Source organism: Rhipicephalus sanguineus, chromosome 5 (genome assembly GCF_013339695.2).
Source record: "Rhipicephalus sanguineus isolate Rsan-2018 chromosome 5, BIME_Rsan_1.4, whole genome shotgun sequence".
In the NCBI taxonomy this organism is placed as follows: Eukaryota; Metazoa; Arthropoda; class Arachnida; order Ixodida; family Ixodidae; genus Rhipicephalus; species Rhipicephalus sanguineus.
In genome coordinates, this window is record NC_051180.1 from 8,479,154 (window position 1) to 8,498,510 (window position 19,357).

At 44.3% G+C, this 19,357-nt stretch overlaps 1 protein-coding gene across 1 annotated transcript in view; it reads right to left on the reverse strand.

Moving 5' to 3' along the window:
- The window catches only part of LOC119393090 (disintegrin and metalloproteinase domain-containing protein 10-like), a 66,913-nt gene that overhangs the window by 10,640 nt on the left and 36,916 nt on the right, over positions 1 to 19,357 (reverse strand). Inside the window, exon 9 of the mRNA XM_049415853.1 lies at positions 5,335 to 5,526. Coding sequence (XP_049271810.1) covers positions 5,335 to 5,526 — 192 coding nt within the window. The remainder of the gene's footprint in view (positions 1 to 5,334; positions 5,527 to 19,357) is intronic.

Below are 19,357 nucleotides of genomic sequence, written 5' to 3' on the forward strand. Positions count from 1 at the left end.
TGATATAAACCAAAATTGGTATTGCGCGACGCGACTGCATTTCGAACGTAAATGAAAGTGGCAACATGACAATCATGACATGAAAGTCATGTACGACATGATTTACATGCCACGCTCATGGTGCGCTCGTGGCCGTTTCGCTAGATTGATATACACCAAAACTGGTATTGCACGATGTGACTGTATGAAGAACACGAATAACAGTTGGTAACATGAAAATCATGACATGCATGCCATGATTTACATGCCATGCTCATAGTGCGTTCGCGGCCGTTTTGCTAGCTTGATCTACATCAGAAATGGTATTGCGCGGTGCGACTGTACGACGAACTTAAATGAGAGGTGGTAACATGAAAATCATGATATGCAAGTCATGTACAACATGATTTACATGCCATGCTCATGGTGCATTCGCGGCCGTTTCGCTAGCTTGATATAAACCAAAATTGGTATTGCGCGACGCGACTGCACGACGAACGTGAGAGCTGGTAACATGAAAATCATGACATGCATGACATGTACGACGTGATTTACATGTCACGCTCATGGCGCACTTGCGGCGTTTTCGCTCGCTTGATGTACGGCAACGTTCGTATTGCGCGATGTGACTGTATGGTGAACATAGGTGACAGGTGGAAACATGAAAACCATGATATGCATGTCATGTATGGCATGGTTTACATGCCATACTCATGGTGCACTCGTGGCCATTTGGCTGGTTTGATATATACCAAAATTGGTATTGAGCGATATGACTGTATGACGAACATAAATGACAGGTCCTAACATGCGAATCATGTTATATACATGCCATGTACGGTATGATTTTCATGACACTATCATGGTGCGCTTCCAGCCGTTTTGTTAACTAGATATATACCAAAAATGTATGGCAAGACCCGAGTGCGTGATGAACATAAATGACAGGTCATGCGTTGTATATGCCTGAATATACGTTTCATAAGCATGGTATATACCAGATTGTGCATGCATGCATGCATGGCAAACATGGGATATATAGTGAACTAGATGCCATGGCATGAATAATTTCATTTGGCTCAATGACCAACAAGGCGATGTATGCAGCTCTTTGCTGGCTGCTTCGCATTACATCGATTCCCACAGTGCGTGGGATCTGCCGGATTTTTCGGTTTGCTACCCTGCACTAGGGGAAGGGGTAAGGGGGATAGAAAGGTAAGGAAGGAAAAGGGAGTAAAAAAAAAACGCACACACACTCAAGCACAGCTCTGTGTTGCTATATACGAAATGTGTTAGTCCGTATACTGTGGGTAGAACTTGGATAGAAATGTGTGCGTGTGTACCTTCTATCGCAATGTGAACTTCTGCAAGCGAACTGTACATTAATGTGTATTTGTTTACTTGTTTCAGTTCGCTGTATGTTTTTTTGTATAGGAAGAGCGTGGACACACAGTGGGGAAAAAGAACTAGGAGGCTCACTAGTAAATATACGGCTGGTAGTGTAAGCAATATGTCAACAAAGAGCGTTAAGCGAAAAGTCAGAGAGGCGGAGAGGATTTACTGGACGGCAGCTATGGAGAAAAAAACCGGTTTTGAGTAACTACCGAAAGGGCAAAAATGAAATAAGGAGGGAGACATTTTACGATAATTCAAGGGGAAGCGCTTTACTGTTTGAAGCGAGATCGGGTTGCCTTAGAACGGGTAGTTATAAAGCGAGATTCAGTAAAGAAGAAGAACAATGCAAGTGCTGCGGGGGAGATAAGGAAACGGCGGAGCATGTTCTGATTTAATGTGGAGATATGCACCCAGGTGTACGTTTGGGCACGAGCCTACATGACGCCTTGGGTTTCAGAGACAATGGAAAGCTGAACACACCCGCGATTGAAATAAGTAAGAGACGGTTAGAGTATTGGTGGCAGAAAATTAGAGAGAAAGGACAAAAATAAATATTGGAAAACAAAATAAGGACATTCTGCCGTAAAGGGCAGAGAACGGAGCTGAAAAATTAAGTTTTTTTTTCCTGGAGTAAGAGTTTTTTTTTTTCCTGGAACTATGACACGTTTTCATGCATTTAACCAACTCGCCCAAGAAGCCACGTTGACAAGCTCTTCAGGTGTCGCGTGCCTCGTCCTTCCTCCTCCCCTCCCCCATATAAGAGCGCGCGCCTGATTACGTCATTAGTTGCTCTTGTGAGTGTGCCGTGGTACAATGAACTAGAAGAGGGGTAGTGGGCTCACTGGCGTCGAACGCGCGACACCGCCTATGCCTCCCTGGCCGTAAGCGTTGCCTACAGACGCTACACTAATCTCGACGGTCGTGACATGTTGTGCGCAGCAGTGTAAGTACCCTTCGTTTCTTCGCGTGGCGTCTCCCCTCTTGTATTTCTGCGCACCAGTTGTCGCGACTGTCGAGATCAATGTAGCGTCCGTGACCACGGGTAACATCAGCGGCTTCATCTTGTAATGCGCTGCCAAGTATGACAAGGACCGAAGAAAACGAAAGACAACAACGTACGTGCGATAGTGATGCAGAACTATCGGTAAATTGACTATCGATAGAATCGATAGTTTTTTTGAAACTATCGATAGTGTAAATAAACTATCGATAGTGCTACTATCGACAAACTATCGATAGTGCCATCTTTATTATTACTAGCGATATTACTGCCACGCGTGTTTATTGCTTTGTTTTGACGTATTCATGTTCAGTTACCCACAAAGACTGTTAGCAGCGTTTGACGCAGACCGTTATTTCAAGTATTTCAAGACCGTGCCGTAATGTTTGAGAAGCTTCACAATTTTTTTAGATAATTCTGTTAAGACTACGCGCCGAACGCGAATAGTCAAGTTTATTCGACAGCTTACGCGAGCACCAGCAATAAAGCTGGAAGATTTGATGACTGCTGTATAAAGGACGACGCGTTCCACCGATGATCAGATTACTCAAAGGCTGACGACTGCTCCCGTCACTATCAGTGCGCAGCATGTATCGCTTGTATTTTGAGTTTTGATTTTCTGGCACAAGTTCGCCCAAATAAAGAGCTCCGTATTTCCCAGTCTTGCTGCAGCATTCTCCATAGTCACAATCACTTGACAATACTATCGATAGTGGTGTGAATAATGATGATCTTGCTGGCCGACCATATTGCCAAAATATTTGCGATAGCCTACTACCACCTTCGCTTAATTTGTGAGCAATTTTTGGCCAAGAAATTAATTATTTCCGCCGTGAAAATGGCGGAATATATCCATCAATAAACTCGTATCCAAAAGAAACCAGTTACACCTTACAATTAGCTTCTTGATATTTTTTTTATTTTGAAATCAGAAAATGCAATATCAATTTGAAGCCGCGCAGTCCCACCGCATGTAAAGGCTTCCTTTCCGCTACAGCTGAACAGTCTGACTTTATGATCATGTGTGAGCAAAGCACTCTGGTGAAGAACACAATCATGTCCACTTTCTTGCCCTTCAGCCTGCTCCTACGGCTACACTATGTACCACGCGCGCGGGGAACCAAGTTTATTCTGCAGGGAGTCCGCGCTGTTGATTTTATACTATCCATAGTACCATCAAATTTCTTACTATCGATAGCGCTATCGATAGTATTTTTCACCATCGATAGTTCGATAGTGACTCAGCTATCGATAGTATCGATAGTACCATCGATAGCTCTGCATCACTAACGTGCGAGGCAATTTTTGGCAAGAATTCATTGCGGCATACCAAATTCTTCTGCGATTTGGCGGAAAAGAAAGCACTCTTTGGCCAAGAAGGTTCCCGATGAAGCAAAACGAGGGTGTATTTCGCTATTGGTAGAAATGGTGGAGACTTCCCCCAAGCCAAAAGGTAGACGACAGAAACAGTGAGGTTCCTGAGGCAGAATTGAATATAGCAGGTGTGGAAACCATTCGCAAGAACTTTAGAGCGGTAGGAGGAGGAGGAGGAGGAAGATGGTTGGAAAAAGCACGGTCGGAAGCTGTACAAATGTGCCTCGACATTGGCCTGGAAAAATTGGCGAAGAACGTCAAGGCCTGCACGCAGCTTTATCGCAGTTAAACCCCACAAGCAAGGGAACCCGTTTCGAACCATCGTTGGAGACCGAGGGCAGAGGCAGATCGCAAGATTCCTGCAGAGGCAGCTGTCATTACTCGGCGTTGAGGACCCTTTTCGCATCTGAAGCTCGGAAGAACTGACGGCGTTCCTCGCCGAGACAGTGCAGTGTGTTTCAGTGGACGTTAAAGGACATGTTCTTTAACATTCCCAGGGAACCTTTGCGCAACACACAAACAAAATGCTGCCGACAACGAATGGCGTGTCGATAATGGCAACAGCGGTAATTTTCTTTTGCAATTCACAAACTCAAAAAAAAAAAAAAAGTCAAGTGGATTGAAGAGCAGGCACAGTTTACCGGCTGTTACTGCCGAGTTTAACAGCAGTTTCTCGCTCTTTCCAAAGGTCGACATGTGCAGAGGCTTTATGTTGACTCTAATCTCATTCGATAAATACGCGCGTACAGTTTATCGAGTATTGTGATGTGTTCTTGCGCCGCCGTGCCAGCGTACAGATCCATAGCTCTAACGATAGCTACAACCATAGGCGTGCGCAGGATTCCCCTTTCAGGAGGGGGGGGGGTCGAAGGTTCATCGCAGCGCCCTCCCCCACCTCCTTATTAAGACAATGTACGGGGCAGACTTCGTGCCCTGCCTTAGGCGACTAGCCCCCCCCCCCCCTTCCCCCCGTGCGCTCGCATATGGCTACAACTACATCACGGCTTGGCCAAAAACGAATGCAATGCGCGGAAAAAATGTGCCATCATATTGGTTCAATAAGGCGCACCAAATGACAAGTCTGTGTTCTCACATGTGATTTCGAGAAATGCCGGCGAGTGCGACCGGCGGCTGTCGACGACTGGAGGCGTTTGCTGAAAGCGCGTCGCATCGATGCTCATTGCTTCTTGTGCGACACGGACACCGTACACAAGAAAAAAAAATGCTTCATTTAGGTTAGCCGATGCCAAAGTTTACTGTACAGTCGTTCGTACTCGCCGGAATTTTGTGTCCTGAAGCCTAGAAGTGCCGATGGCATGTCTTTTTGCAAGAAATGACGAACCACAGTGTGGGAGGCACGCATTGTATTACCATGACGTTCTAAGTCGATTGCACTGACCCTCCGTCCGCCCCGAGCTTTCTACACGTCACGTGTTGCTGTGTTGCCTCGGCCGACCTTTGATCCAGCAACGATGTCACGTGATGACGTCACAACAAGCCTCTCCACACACCGCTCTCTCGGGGGACGTCACGCGATTTCTTTCGCCTGCCTCATTTCGCTCAGGGCAACTTAAAAAGGTACTCACCGTCTTGGCAGGCGAGCAGGCAGAGTTGTTGGGCGGAGTAGCGGTCGCCGGCTAAGCTGCACTCGCGCAGTCCGTACTTGAGGCACACCGAGTGCGAGCACTCGCCCTGGGCGCAGACGCGGGTGCCTCCGGCGCACGGAGTCGTCTCGGCCTTGGCTCGACCCGGGGTGCACGCAGCGCTCTCGCCGCTGACTACCCGTTAAGGAGGCTTCGCCGAACAATTTCGGCAGATTCGTGCACGCGAACATTCCAAAGGTTTGTTGGTTGGCTCCAACACCGTGCTCTAAGCAGCACGGCTAATTAATTAATTAATTAATTAATTAATTAATTAATTAATTAATTAATTAATTAACTTACACGTACTGCAGCTCTAAGTGCGCTATGGCAGGAGTGGGTGTACAAAGATACGCTGAAATTTAACAAACAATGAAAATTATGTAAACAGGTAAACTAATACAGATGTGTGATTATGCAAGGTCAAAAGGATGTCGGCTACAAAATTGGGCGACGAGCGTGAACGAATAGAACCAGGTAATCAATTCCAGTCTTCAATAGAGCGGGGAAAAAAAACTGAACTTGAACAGGTTAGCTCGAGCATAGTAAGGCGTTAACTTTAAGCTGTGATAGCTTCTTGTCGTTGACTGAGGTGCAAAGTTTATGTAGTCCTTGTCATTTGATAGTTTAACTGAAGACGTCACGATGCTGTGCAAGCATTTTAATGACTATTCGGCGACGCGAAGATGGCGAAGTTAAGTTCAGTGAAGAAAGAGTAGAAGAGGGTGAAAGCCATGGTCATAGCGATGACATATGAATTTTACCGCTTTTTTCTGAATTGCTTCTATAGCCTATTAATCTCGCACTGCTTGTGCGGGTTCCAAACGACAGATGCGTAGTCTACTATTGGACGAATGAGCGATTTAAATGAGAGAAGCTTAGTTTCCTTCGGAGATTTAGATAGAGTGCGACGTAGATAGCCCAGTTTTTGTAGCGTTAGCTACACTTGCCTAGCCGGAGCCGATTTCGCGTGGGTCATCATGAGCCGTGCTGCGCACTCGCGAGGATGAGTGCGGAGCCGGCATCTCACGCGCTCTCTGCCACCGCCGCGCGCGGCCCGCCGCTGGGGGCGGCGGAGAGCGGGAGGAGTGGCGTCGAAGCCGGGCAGACAGACTACGCCGGCGCGCGCGACTCGCCGCTGCTAGAGTCACTGTATATGCTACCTTTAGGTAGCAGAGTTGCGCATAGGTCCGGCTAGCAACCACAGCTATGCGGTGAAGTCACACTTCGTTTTTGCCGGCGACATGCCTACCGTGTCGCCGATTAACCTGTCTGGCGTGTCGAAGACCGGCGATAAACATTGGCTGTCGATGGCTAGTGTTAATTCAGTTCGCTGCAGCGGCGGCGTCAAGAAATAAAAAAATTGGCCCAAGCGGCAGCTTCTCCGCAATGCATGGTTGCTAGCGGCGTTGGAAGACAGATGCGCAACTCTGCTACCTAAAGGTAGCATATACAGTAACTCTAGCCGCTGCTGCTCTACGCATTCGAGAGGGGTGACGTCGTAGCCATGGCGCGCGCAGCTATTCGCCTTCGCTGTGCAGTCGCCGTCTGACAATGCGCTGGTGCCGCTTGATAGCGCCTCTGACTAGCGTTTGCAGGTGGGTAACGCCATGGAGAAGGAGAGCGCAAATGCTTCTCAACGGCGCAGAAGAGCCGAGAAGCTTATGTCATCGGATCCCGAAGTAGTTGCCTGGCAATTAGTGGTTCAGCGTTCGAAGAATGAACAGAGGAAGGCTAAACGTGCTGCGGAGACACTGGAGGAAAGGGATGAACGTCTAGCAAAGTGGCGTCGCCAGGTTGCTGAGCGACGTGCCCGACCACCTCTGCAGCAGCAACAACAAGACGCCGTCGATGATGTCAAGGCTCGGTGATCGACTGCCTATACTGTGAAACTTAGCGAAAGTGCCAGTGCTACTCGGACCTTCGAGACGGACTTCGTAAACAATCCGTTTGGATACGTGTGCGACGTGTGTGAAAGACTATGGCACATGAAAGACTTGACGCCGCTAAGTATTGCCATGCGTGAAACGTTGAGTTTAGTGGCGGCGCCTGAGTGGCGTGAAACCGTTGCGCGGGTTTGTACAACGTGCAAAAACTTTCTCGTTACGCAGAACATTCCGCTCTTTAGCGTTACCAATGGGTATCGTTACCCGGCCATGCCGCCAGGTCTACCGGTTCTGAACGATGTGGCCGAATGTGTGTCATTGGAGCAGCAGTAAGCATGACACTCAAGCTAATCCTAGACAATCTAGAAAGCTCAGAATAATCAGCTGAACCTTTGCTAACGCTACGTATATCCTGGCATAGCCGAGCTAAGCCACTGCAAAATTTTTTAATGCTTTGTTACATACATAGTCAATGTGCTTGGACCATGTCATATTATGAGTAAAAATGACCCCTAGATACTTATACTCAAAAACCCTATTTACAGCAAGGTTATCGAAAGAGTAATCAAAAGAAGACATAAGTACAGTTTTTTTTAAGTTAGTGTTCATTTGAAAGGTCCTGCATCAATTGAAAACGCCAGCAAATGACTCCTGCAAGCAGTAATGGTCAGCGTGTGTTTTAATGGCTTTGTATAAAACGCAATCATCGGCATAAAAACGAATGGAAGAGGAAGTGTAAACAGGCAAATAATTTATGTAAATTAAGAAAAGTAGAGGCCCAAGAACGGACCCTTGGGGCACTCCAGATGTTACATTAATGACAGTAGAGTTGGTTGTCCTGTAAGAAACGAACTGAGAGCGGGATGACGAAAAGTTAGATATCCCGCTAACCAATTGAGGATTGCTTAATATGACATCGAGTTTAGCAAGGAGTTTAGAATGCAATACAGTATCGAAGGCCTTTGAGAAGTCAATAATTATAGCGTCAACCTGGTTGCCAAGATCAAGGATCAGAAAAATATCGTGCGTGAATTTGACTAATTGTGTTGTGGTACTGAAACCACGCCTAAACCCGTGCTGCCTGTTAGATAGTAGTTGGTGCGATTCCAAGAAGAGTATAATGTGTTTATGAGTGATATGTTCTAACATCTTGCATGATTGAGAAGTCAATGATATCGGTCTATAATTCAACAGAGACTGCTTATTGCCAGATTTGTAAAGAGGGAGTACCTTTGCTATCTTCCACGAGGATCGAACAGTGGCAGAAGATAAAGACTTTTTGAATATGACCGTCAGATATCTGGATGACCACAGGGAGCAGCGAACTAAGAATGCATTGTGTATCCCGTCAGGGCCAGTGCATTTTTCTTACATCTAATTTTAAGATAAGGTTCAGAATGCCTTCATTCGTTGTTTCCATATCACTGATTGGTTCAGAACGAGCTATGCCTGTCAGAGAAGGAATGGAGTTGTTGTCAGAAACAAACACAGACTGGCAATAGTTATTAAAAGCATTCGATATTGCTGGCGGGTCACTAATAACGTCATTATCAATTCTGAAAGAAGAAGGTGAGGCATCATGAGGCAAAATCGAATACCAAAATTTGCGTGGGTTCGTGCTTAACATGCCCGGCAACTGAACGCGAAAAAAGAAATCTTTCGCCGTTTTCATCTTGGAGTTCACTTTTCGCCCTCGGAAATCTCTCTAGGTTAACGGGATCGTTAGTTCTTATGGAGCGCCTAACGGCGAGATAAATGTAAGATGTCACGAGTGATCCAAGGAAGATTAGCCTTGCTTTTCTTTGTCCTGATTGGCATAAATCTTCGGATACATGACTTAACAAGATCCTCAATGTAATTAACGAAGTAATTTATATTCTGCCTGTCAGAAAATGCACAAAACCTATCAAAATGATCAGCTAGAATATCAGTAATGGAATTGTCATCCGCACGAGTGAAATCAGGGAAACTGGTAAATGTATAGGGCGATTTGGACGTGGGACAACGAAGTGATAATTAAACTACAACCCTCTGTAGAATGTTAGAGCATCAAGTACATATCGCGCGGTATCACGACATCTGCTCGCTATGTCAACAAACGTTAACTTACAATGTTCCTGAAACAATAAGCACATATGTAAATGCTGCCGCATCTAATAAAAAAACACATTCACCTTTATGTTACATTGTGTCGCAGGTATACTATGTTCTAAGAAACTATTTGTTATGTCTACTGTGCCATGGCACTGTCGGAAAACTATTTGTTTTGCTTATAAGAAATTGTATTATTTATTAGCAATGTAATATTGATTACGCGCTTACATTGTGTAGTGTAAGCTTGGTGTACGCAAGTGACTCATGCAGTTGTATTGTCTTTTTTGTGTGTTCCCATTTGCTTTTATCACGGCATATTACGTACGTAAAAACGCGAACGTTGTACAGCTACTGCCATGTAGTCGTCCCCTGGGTCTTGTCAAGCCGTTCTCACGCCTTTAAGGCAGCGGACCGTCCGATAAAATGGGTCACTATTGTACCGCCGTGCAGCTTCGAAAAAATAAAGAAAGAACGTATTAGCGGCAGCAGGCGGCTGTTTGAGGAAATATGTATAAAAAATGGAGCGAAGGAAGATTTGAACTGATTGCTGAACTGTAATTGTCTAGCTCGAGCAGCCGACACAATGATGGTCGCTCAACAGTTGTACATTATACACAGTAAGACATCTATAGGCAGACATGCGGTCCCTGGGTCGCCGCAGTCCGATACCAACTCAAATGCTGTGCAACCATAATACCCACAGAATTACCGCTTCACTCTCGATATGCCTCAGGTATAACCGTGTGGGAGGTGGTTGAAGCCGCGCGTGGATCCAGGGTGGGGGTCCAAATGTCCCGCCTATATATATATATATATATATATATATATATGTATATATATATATATATATATATATATATATATATATATATATATATGTATATATATATATAGACTCTACAAAGTTGACCGGCGACACGTGCATCGATCCGCGCAAGAGGAACAATGACTTGAATGACACGTTTGGCCAAATACGCCATACACTCGAATACGAGAGCTCATTTTGATCTGGTGTATCGCACTCCATGTGGGCTGTACGCTGTACGGTGTATAGGCCGTCGGCTGTAAATACACCCATACGAACGCCGTGTAATGATATTGCTTCAAGTGGCTTCAATTTTTGTACGAGGTAAGAACGGCAAGAAAGAGCTCAGGTAATTCTACTGTTCCAAGTAGGGATGTGAAATTCCGGATACAAAACGCCATAGAGGCCCATCAAATCTCTGTTTACGAGAGGCTGGGTTGCCATTTTATAATGTATCAATTAACTATTGGTCAAAGAACAGAATATGATGTTGCATTTACATACTAATTAGCTACTGAACTTTCATTTCTTCTTCACACCAGTAAAACTATTCTTGATTGTTATCAATGGTTTAATAGCTGTTATTAATGGTTTTTGATATATCTGGCTAAGTTACGTCTGAGGCAAATCTCTCAAACTGTCTGCTTATGGCTTCAACAAATGCTAACTAAACTAAATAGACTACAGGATCACCAATGCTTTTCAATGTGAGTGTTTCCTTGTTATCGGCCGACCGCCATCGCTAGCTATATTTTTGCTATATATAATGACCGACCAGCCGGGCCGTTCGTGCGAACCTAATAATTTGTAGATAGGCCCCGGCTACGTTTCCAAAAGCTCGTAGCGGATATGTATGCTGTGCACAGAGAAGCCATGTATTGTACTTGGCGCGAATGAAAAATAGACAACAAAAAAATATGGTAGACGACTCAACCATTATATTGAGACTACAGATGAAAATGCTGCGTTTTTCAGTGCTTTTTATCAGTTGGTTGCCACGTCGTACTTCCCCTTGCTGATATATACTTACGTATTACTGTTTTTGTTTTATTTTAAAGCACAGGGGGGGACTGACGGATGGAAGCAAAATGTGATGTACAAGTTGTCTGAACAGAACCAAAGAGGGACGTCACGTGACGTCATCAACTAACCTTGTTAGGACTAACACGCCGATGAGGTGCCTCTGACGAAGATAGGGCCACCTATCGAAACGTCGGACACACTGTCTGGGGCAAACGGACATCATGTAACGCGAATAAGACACGACGGACACACAGAGCCACAAACCACAGGCTGGGGCACTTCGGACAGGTAGTATACAACATAATTTATATTTTGAAATGTTTTTACGCGTTTTTGTTTACTTGTTGTTTTACTTTTATTTCACTCAGAAAGTGTATATATTACACAGTTACATGATACATGATCGGTCCCTGCCGGCGGCAAGTTATCGTTTCGTCCACTTTACTTTATTCCAATTTAAATTCTAATTATACTACAAATAACATTCCCCATACTTTCCTTGGCATTTTGTCTGATAGTTCTCATTAATAATGTGTCTAACGAAGAAAGACGTGCCCTTAAAAGTGATCTTTTTTCCTACAGTTACATGATGTGGGTGGAAGAAAACATAGTCTTCAGTAGGAAAAGCTATTCTTCCGCTCTCTCATATAAACCTCCGAAAGAGCCACCGAACATTTGACATTTAGAATGGCAGAGAGTTGAGCGTATACGGATTCATCTTTAAAAAATATCAGATGATAGTCGGCGTTTGTGTCGTCCTGATCCCTTCTCGTAGCAGTGCTTGCACGCCTATATGCCTTATTTTAATATCTGAAGCTGGCGCAATGGGTTGTGCACCCATTCAGCAGGCTTCGAGGGAAAGAAGGAAGCGGGAAGACTAAAAAGTTTTCGTACCCAGGACACGACCCTTCTGCTTTACACATCATCAGCGACGCAGTGCCGATGCAGTTCAATCGATGCGAAAAAGGATACTCGCACATGGCCTGCTCCCTGCACTCGGTCTCCTCCCCGCAGACGGTGGAAAAATTCTTGAAGCCACACGCTTCATCGCAGCACTGGCCGGCCGACGGGCTGCAAAAAGTGTTCTCTACACTATAGGCCGAAGGCACAGTGGAACATGCTTACTATGACATATTTTTAGACAATGCAGACTTTTTTAAAAAAAATCGCATGACAGTAAGGCTCCTGTCGTTTTCTGACATGAACTTCACGTCGAGGCGAAAATGCTCTGCCTCAGCTGAAATGACACTGCTGTGACTAATTAACAAAAACTCGCTAATTATCTTTTTAATTATTCACTTGAGGGCGGTTGTTTACATTAGAAAGTTGTAGTGCATGACAATTTATGGCATACCCATTTTTTAGATGCACGTAATTCGACATATTCATCATCAAATTTCAAGGCCGCTATATCGAAACTGATAGCGCCCGACGCGCACGGAACGCGACGACTCAGTTACGCCAGATTGGAACTACCTGCGACAAGCAAGTGACGAAATTTGAATGCAGGCACGTCGCGGCTGTATCTTTTCGTGAAAAGCGGCAAGTCATATCGCCTTCGCCAGCGGATCGCCTTACCTGTGCGTGTGGTGTTTTGTCCACTTATCTGCTTCTTTCGAGCTGTGCGCAAGAAAAGCGCAATATCAACGTTTTCGTTGTCAAATATAAAACCCATAATACTAATAATTTTCGGGGTTTAACGTCCGAAAACCACCGTATGATTATGAGAGACGCCGTAGTGGAGGGCTCCGGAAATTTCGACCACCTGGGGTTCTTTAACGTGCACCTAAATCTAAGTACACAGGCCTCAAACATTTTCGCCTCCATCGAAAATGCAGCCGCCGCGGCCGGGATTAAACATAAAACCCAGGAGCAGCCACTGCGGCGCGTCTTCCTGCAGACATGCGAAGTAGTCTTTCGCGCCGGTTTGTAGTTTATGAAAGAAACAGATAAGCATCACAGATTGCATCCAAAGAATAAGCGGTCTACTGGTGTATTTAAGAATGACTGCCGATTTCCCTGGCCGGGTTCTGCTTTGGCGTGCCTTGATTCAAATTTCGTCGCTTCCTTGTCACGTGCAGTTCCGGCCTTACGCAACCGAAAGGCCGCGTTTCCTGCGCGCCGGGCGCCGTCAGTTTCAGTATCGCCCTTAAAATTCAATGATGAATATCTCGAATTACGTGCAAATTTTGTGATTTATAAAAAATAGGTATGCCATAAATTGGCACGCACTACACCTTTCTAACATAAACGACGGCCCTCAAGTCAATAATTGAAAAGTCAATTAACGAGTTTTTGTTCATTAGTCGCAACAGTGCTGGGGCAAAGTATTTTCGCCTCGATGTAGAGTTCATGTGTGAAAACGACAGGAGCCATTACTGTCATAGAATTTTTATTAAAAATTTGTATTCTCTAAAAAGAAAAGAAGCCCTGTACATGGGATCGTTGAGTGGCCGTAGATCATATATATGTTAGGTGGCCGAACGAATGCAAATGGTGTAAGTACTGAGAAGTGGTGAGATAATCTCCTGCTTCTCTGTCTATCCGCTTGTTTCCGCTGTTGTGTGATAATCCGCTTGTTTGTCTATCCATAAATAAGATTGTTGTGCTGATTCATGCCAACATCTTCAGTACTGCACCATAAAAACAAAAGGTTATTTTGCGCGTGTTTTGTCCCGCAACAATAATCGTCATCTACCTCGCGTGCCCTTCTTGGCGTCATCGGCGCGCACCCGGCACTTCGCTGCCGAGAACGGCATGCGCGATGTCAGCGTGACAGACTATAGCATGCTTGACAGGAAAGGCGCGAGTTTACAAGAAAGGAAACGAAACGTTGAAGATGCCCGAAAAGACGCCCAAAATTCGTTGTTTGTTTTCAGAGGCTGGGTACGCATGCATAAAAAAAAAACAACTATTACATCTTATGACTCCTTGCGACTACGTTCGAGACGTTTCGAGTTCATTCGGAGATCTCAGAGCACGTTTCAGTCATGTATATGGTATTCGGGAAAGCAGTCCAAGACCCCATAGGAGCCACAGGTACAAGAACTACATTATTATTATTATTATTATTATTATTATTATTATTATTATTATTATTATTATTATTATTATTATTATTATTATTATTGTTATTATTACGAGGCGAAAGGGCCGCGTAAGTGAGTATTTATCTTATAGTGGTCAGCGTTGAAACAGGCGAGGTGTTTTGTTCCAAACAATAAATCGCGGCTCTGACATCAACAGCAACTGAAGTGCTAGCTCGGTTATTTGAGGGAGCATAACAACGTGTCCTCTAAATCGTTAGAAGGCGCTCGTACCGATATGAAATTGGAGTTACTGTATGCTATCTTTAGGTAGCATACTTGCGCGTATGTCTTCCAAACGCCGCTAGCAACCATGCGCTTTCTTTATTTATTTATTTATTTATTTATTTATTTATTTATTTATTTATTTATTTATTTATTTATTTATTTATTTATTTATTTATCTATTTATTTATTTATTTATTTATTTATTTACAACATACTGCAGACCCAGTAAGGTTCCAAGCGAGAGGGACAGACGAGTACGATGTAAACAGATATAAAATAAAGGAAACGAACACTAAGATTGAATAATAACACAATTCATTAAAAGATGTAAAACATAGCGCACAATGAACAATTTGAAGCCGAAAATAACAAAGAATATTGTAAATGCACAACAATATTATAGGTCCAAATAATATATTAGCAGAGCAACAAAAGATGCACAAAGGACAACGACATATTCAAGAACTAATTGCATCAATAGCATAGGTGCTGCATAAGCTAGCTACGGATGAGTCTTTTCCCGTCAGTTAGGGTACGGGGAAACAACGAGTATTTGAAAAGGTTAGTTTTCGTGAGATAAGGCGTTAAGGATTCTGCATGGCGATGTCTCGTTCGGCGTGCTACAATTGGCTTCAAGAAGGGATGTGCACTAATGGAAACATGATTGTTTTTCAGCAAAAAAATGAATTTAAGTCGATGAATTTTCCGTCGTAATTTCAATGTTTGGATGTTATCAGTTAGCATAAGGCTGGTTGGGGAGTCGGTTGAGCGATATTTCGAAAAAACGAATCGGACAGCTTTACGTTGGACTTTTTCCAAAACGCCAATGTTAGATTTTGTATAAGGGTCCCACACGATACATGCATACTCTAGTTTAGGACGGATGAGTGAGTAATGCCCCTGTAACACGGCAAATCTAATGTCATTTAGAACAAATGACATTAGGTGAACTTAATGTCATTTTACCTGCCTGCTGTCACACGACGAAAACAAATGTCATTTTAAAATGATGACCATGGCCTTAGCCCTCCTGAGCCGTGACGTTGGGAGAAATAAAAATCTATTAAAACTTGCATCTCACATGCTTGTATCCTCGAAAATAATTTTCTATTACTAAAAAGCTGCTCGAAGAATATAAACGCAGCCGTTTTACACAACTTGCCACAGCTGTACGACACAAACGAAGTCAAGCCAAGAACCAATCGAAAACCAACATGGCCGACGATATGACCGGGCGTTGGTACTATTGGTACAGTGAACTAAAGCGCAGGAGCACGACTGACACTCCGGCTGCAGAAATGAGACGGCGGCAGCTAATTCGTGTAGTCACCACCTTGATCACCAAAACACGTGCAATCGGACGATCAACACCCGCGATACGGGCAACAAGAGATCACAAATGAAACATGGCCGGCATCCAGCCGCTGTAGTTGAGAGTAGCTTTCTTTTAGAAACTTTCGCGTGTGCTGTTACGTGATCAAACCAGTAACAAGTTAATCTAGTAAAAAATAACATATTTACGAATTACAAAAGTTACGCATACATAAGTCAACAGTTATCTCCCTAAAAGGTTCCTGGCGTCGAGACTACGCATTCGGTCCGAAATCGAATGCGAATGTGTTTCGGGAACTCATTCGACAGGAAATTCATTTTCATCGAATGGCATTAGTTTCCCCGTGTGACAGCAAACAAATGACATTACAAACGAATGACATTAGCTGTAAATGACATTAGATTTGCCGTGTGACAGGGGTTTTATATGCTGTTAAGCGAGTGATAGGGGGAGCCTGTTTTAATTTATGTCTTATAAAGCATACGAATGGCTTCCTGAAAGCTGCCTTGCAAATGTTGGAAACATGAGCATTCCAGGATAAGTTGTTCGTTATTGTGACACCCAGATACTTGTATTCACGAACTTCTGTGAGTGGTGTAGAAGCAATGCTGTATGGAAAAGATAAATTGTTAAATTTTCTCGTAACTTTCATAAAAAACCGATTTGTTAGCATTTACTTCCATATGCCATTTGGAACACCACGATGCTGTGTTTTCACGGTTTGAATTAAGAGCGCTTTGGTCTTCACTGCAGGTCATTTCGTTAAACAATACGCAGTCATCCGCGAACAGCCTAATCTGCACTGGTGATTTAATTACCATTTATATAAACTAAAAATAATAAGGGTCCTAAAAAGCTGCCCTGTGGGACACCCAAGGTTACAGGAAGCTCACCTGAAAAATTATTGTCAATTTCAACGAACTGTTTACGGTTAGTTAAGTAAGCAGTAATCCAATTAATTAGATATGATGGCAAGTGAATCAATTTGAGTTTTTCAATTAGGAGAGGATGCGAAACAAGATCAAATGCTTTTCTAAAATCTATAAAAATTACGTCAATTTTCTGGACTTATCAAGCACACTTGCGAAGTCGTGAGCTATAGCGGCTAACAGTAGGCAGACCTTTACGAAAGCCATGCTGGTGTTTGCAACAGACGCTTATCAGTGAGGAATTTGTTAATCTCTTTTGCTATAATATGTTCTAGTAGCTTGCAACAAGACGACGCTAGTGAAATCGGACGATAGTTAGTCAAAAGTGTAGCATCACCCTTCTTTGGTATAGGTACAACACGTGCCTACAGCCAGTCGCTAGGAAGGGTTGCAGAACACAATGATGCTTGAAAAATAATGACTAGAAATTCGGATAATTTTTCCGCGTATCTGTGGAGGAAAGCCTTTGGTATACAATCCGGTCCAGGTGTTGATATAGTTTTTAAGTTAGGCAGAAAAGAGACTATACCAGGTTTTGAAATCATATATCAGGCGGTGAAACAGCAGGTGTATGGTTTAAACATGGCGGAACAGATTGACAGAAAAAAACGCTATGAAAATGCTTGTTAAAGTGTTCCGCAATACTTTGTTTCTCGACAACTGGGCAACCTTGGTGTACAATTTGGTCAATAGGTCTCGCTTTTTCCTTCAAGAACCCCAAAAATTTTTCGTTCAGGATAAGCTGACACTTGGGCAAATTTTTTTTTGTATTTCTCGACGATGCCGCTGCAGCGAACTGGATTGACACTTGTCATCGACAGTCAAGGTAATCACCGGTCTTCGACACGCCAAACATGTCGATCGGCGACACGGTAGGCATGTCACCTGTGAAAACGGAGTGCGGCTTCGCCGCATAGCTGTGGTTGCTAGCCATACCTACGCGCAAGGTAGCGTATACAGTAACTCTACATGAAATGAGACGTTACATTGCTTGCCTGGCTACAAGTTAGCGCTTATGACCTTTTCCGATTTCAATTTTTATTTGGCGCCAACAACGCGCAGGACACGATAAAGAATTTATGCTGACGCATGTGATCACTGCCTATTGACATTATGTAGATCGCCCCTTTTTTTGGCGATAAACGATAAAAAACAAATGTTCGCTTGTAAGCTCGCTCTTATATTTTCGGTTAAACGCCTCGACATAATGCTATTATTTAATGAACTCGTTTCTTCTTCGCAAATATGGTTGCAACTGGCAGAAGAAATAAAGCAAGCCTTCGTCTCATATCACACGACTGCTTCGTTCCTTGTCCAAACGCTAATTGGAAATGACAATAGAAGACAAACGCTTATCATTTATGACTCTTCAAGAAATGGGGTTGTACGTTATTTCCGATAAGCTGCAAGTGCTAGCTGTACAAGGACGCCCCTGCTCCCCGTAGGGAAAACATTTCTTCTAAACCTAGTTATTGCTAGCGAAAGGCATGTTTGGCTTGGTTCTGAAAAGACTATGCACAAGGCGGCGGCCGCTGCAGTAGCTTCGATCTTGGCACTCTTGATAAGCTTCTATATAACGGGCACTGTGGCCTCCCTTTGCTGCGGTGTTTCAGCTGGCAACTTTGCCTTTGCTTGAGATTTCGCACTCGACCGTCTAGCTAAATTTACTGGCTGATTAGATTCAGCCTGTCGCTTGCGCCGAAGCGCACGCACAGGCGGCCCAGCTGGCGCGTCATTCGTGGCGAGACTGAGCGATCAAGCGTCGGCGAAGCAGCCGCTAAACCTTCGCCTAGCCGCGTGGTACCGCAGAGGCGAGGCTCCGACTGAGTGCAACTCGTGGCGCCACGTGGAGCGAGGGAGACACAGGGACGAAGGGCAGCAGCTGTGGCACGAAGGGGAAAAAGCTAGGAGGGAGCGTCACGTTATTCCGCTAGCCTCGACAAGCCAACCTCCTCCCGACCAACGTGTGGTGCCTCCTGGGCGGGATTAGGCCCCCGTAGCGCCAGCAGGAGACGCAGCCAAGGAGAGCCGACCTATAGCAGCGCTTGCCTATCACGTGACCAGGGCCTATTTCTCCCTTAATTTTTTTTTACTGTAGCCTTAAAATTGTCACGTGACGCTCTGTCCTAGTTTTTTTTTTCCTTCCTCCGTGGTTGTAGCGTCCTAGCTGGCTGCGAGCCAAGAACGTCGTCGTATTTCTTTAGAAGGACTGATCGCTGGGTGGATTGGTAATCCATGACTTGTCCCAGCTTTTCGCGCAGTTCTTCGTAGTCACTCCTATATCTCTAGCTCGGGCCATGCGGCTCTTCTTCTGCCAAGGCCGACCGGACGCGCCTTGCGTTGCGCCTGCGCTCAAGGTCATTTCGACGCGATGAATGAGCATGCGAGACATGGCGTAGTAGAGCTTTCTCGCACAAAAAAAAAATTTGTAGTTTTTTTTTTGCTAGATATATCTTGCAATTTTTGGTAGGATAATATGCATGCTAAAAATCCTGCAGATCCCACGCACTGTGGGAATCGATGTAATGCGAAGCAGCCAGCAAAGAGCTGCATACATCGCTTTGTTTATTTTTGAGCCAAATGAA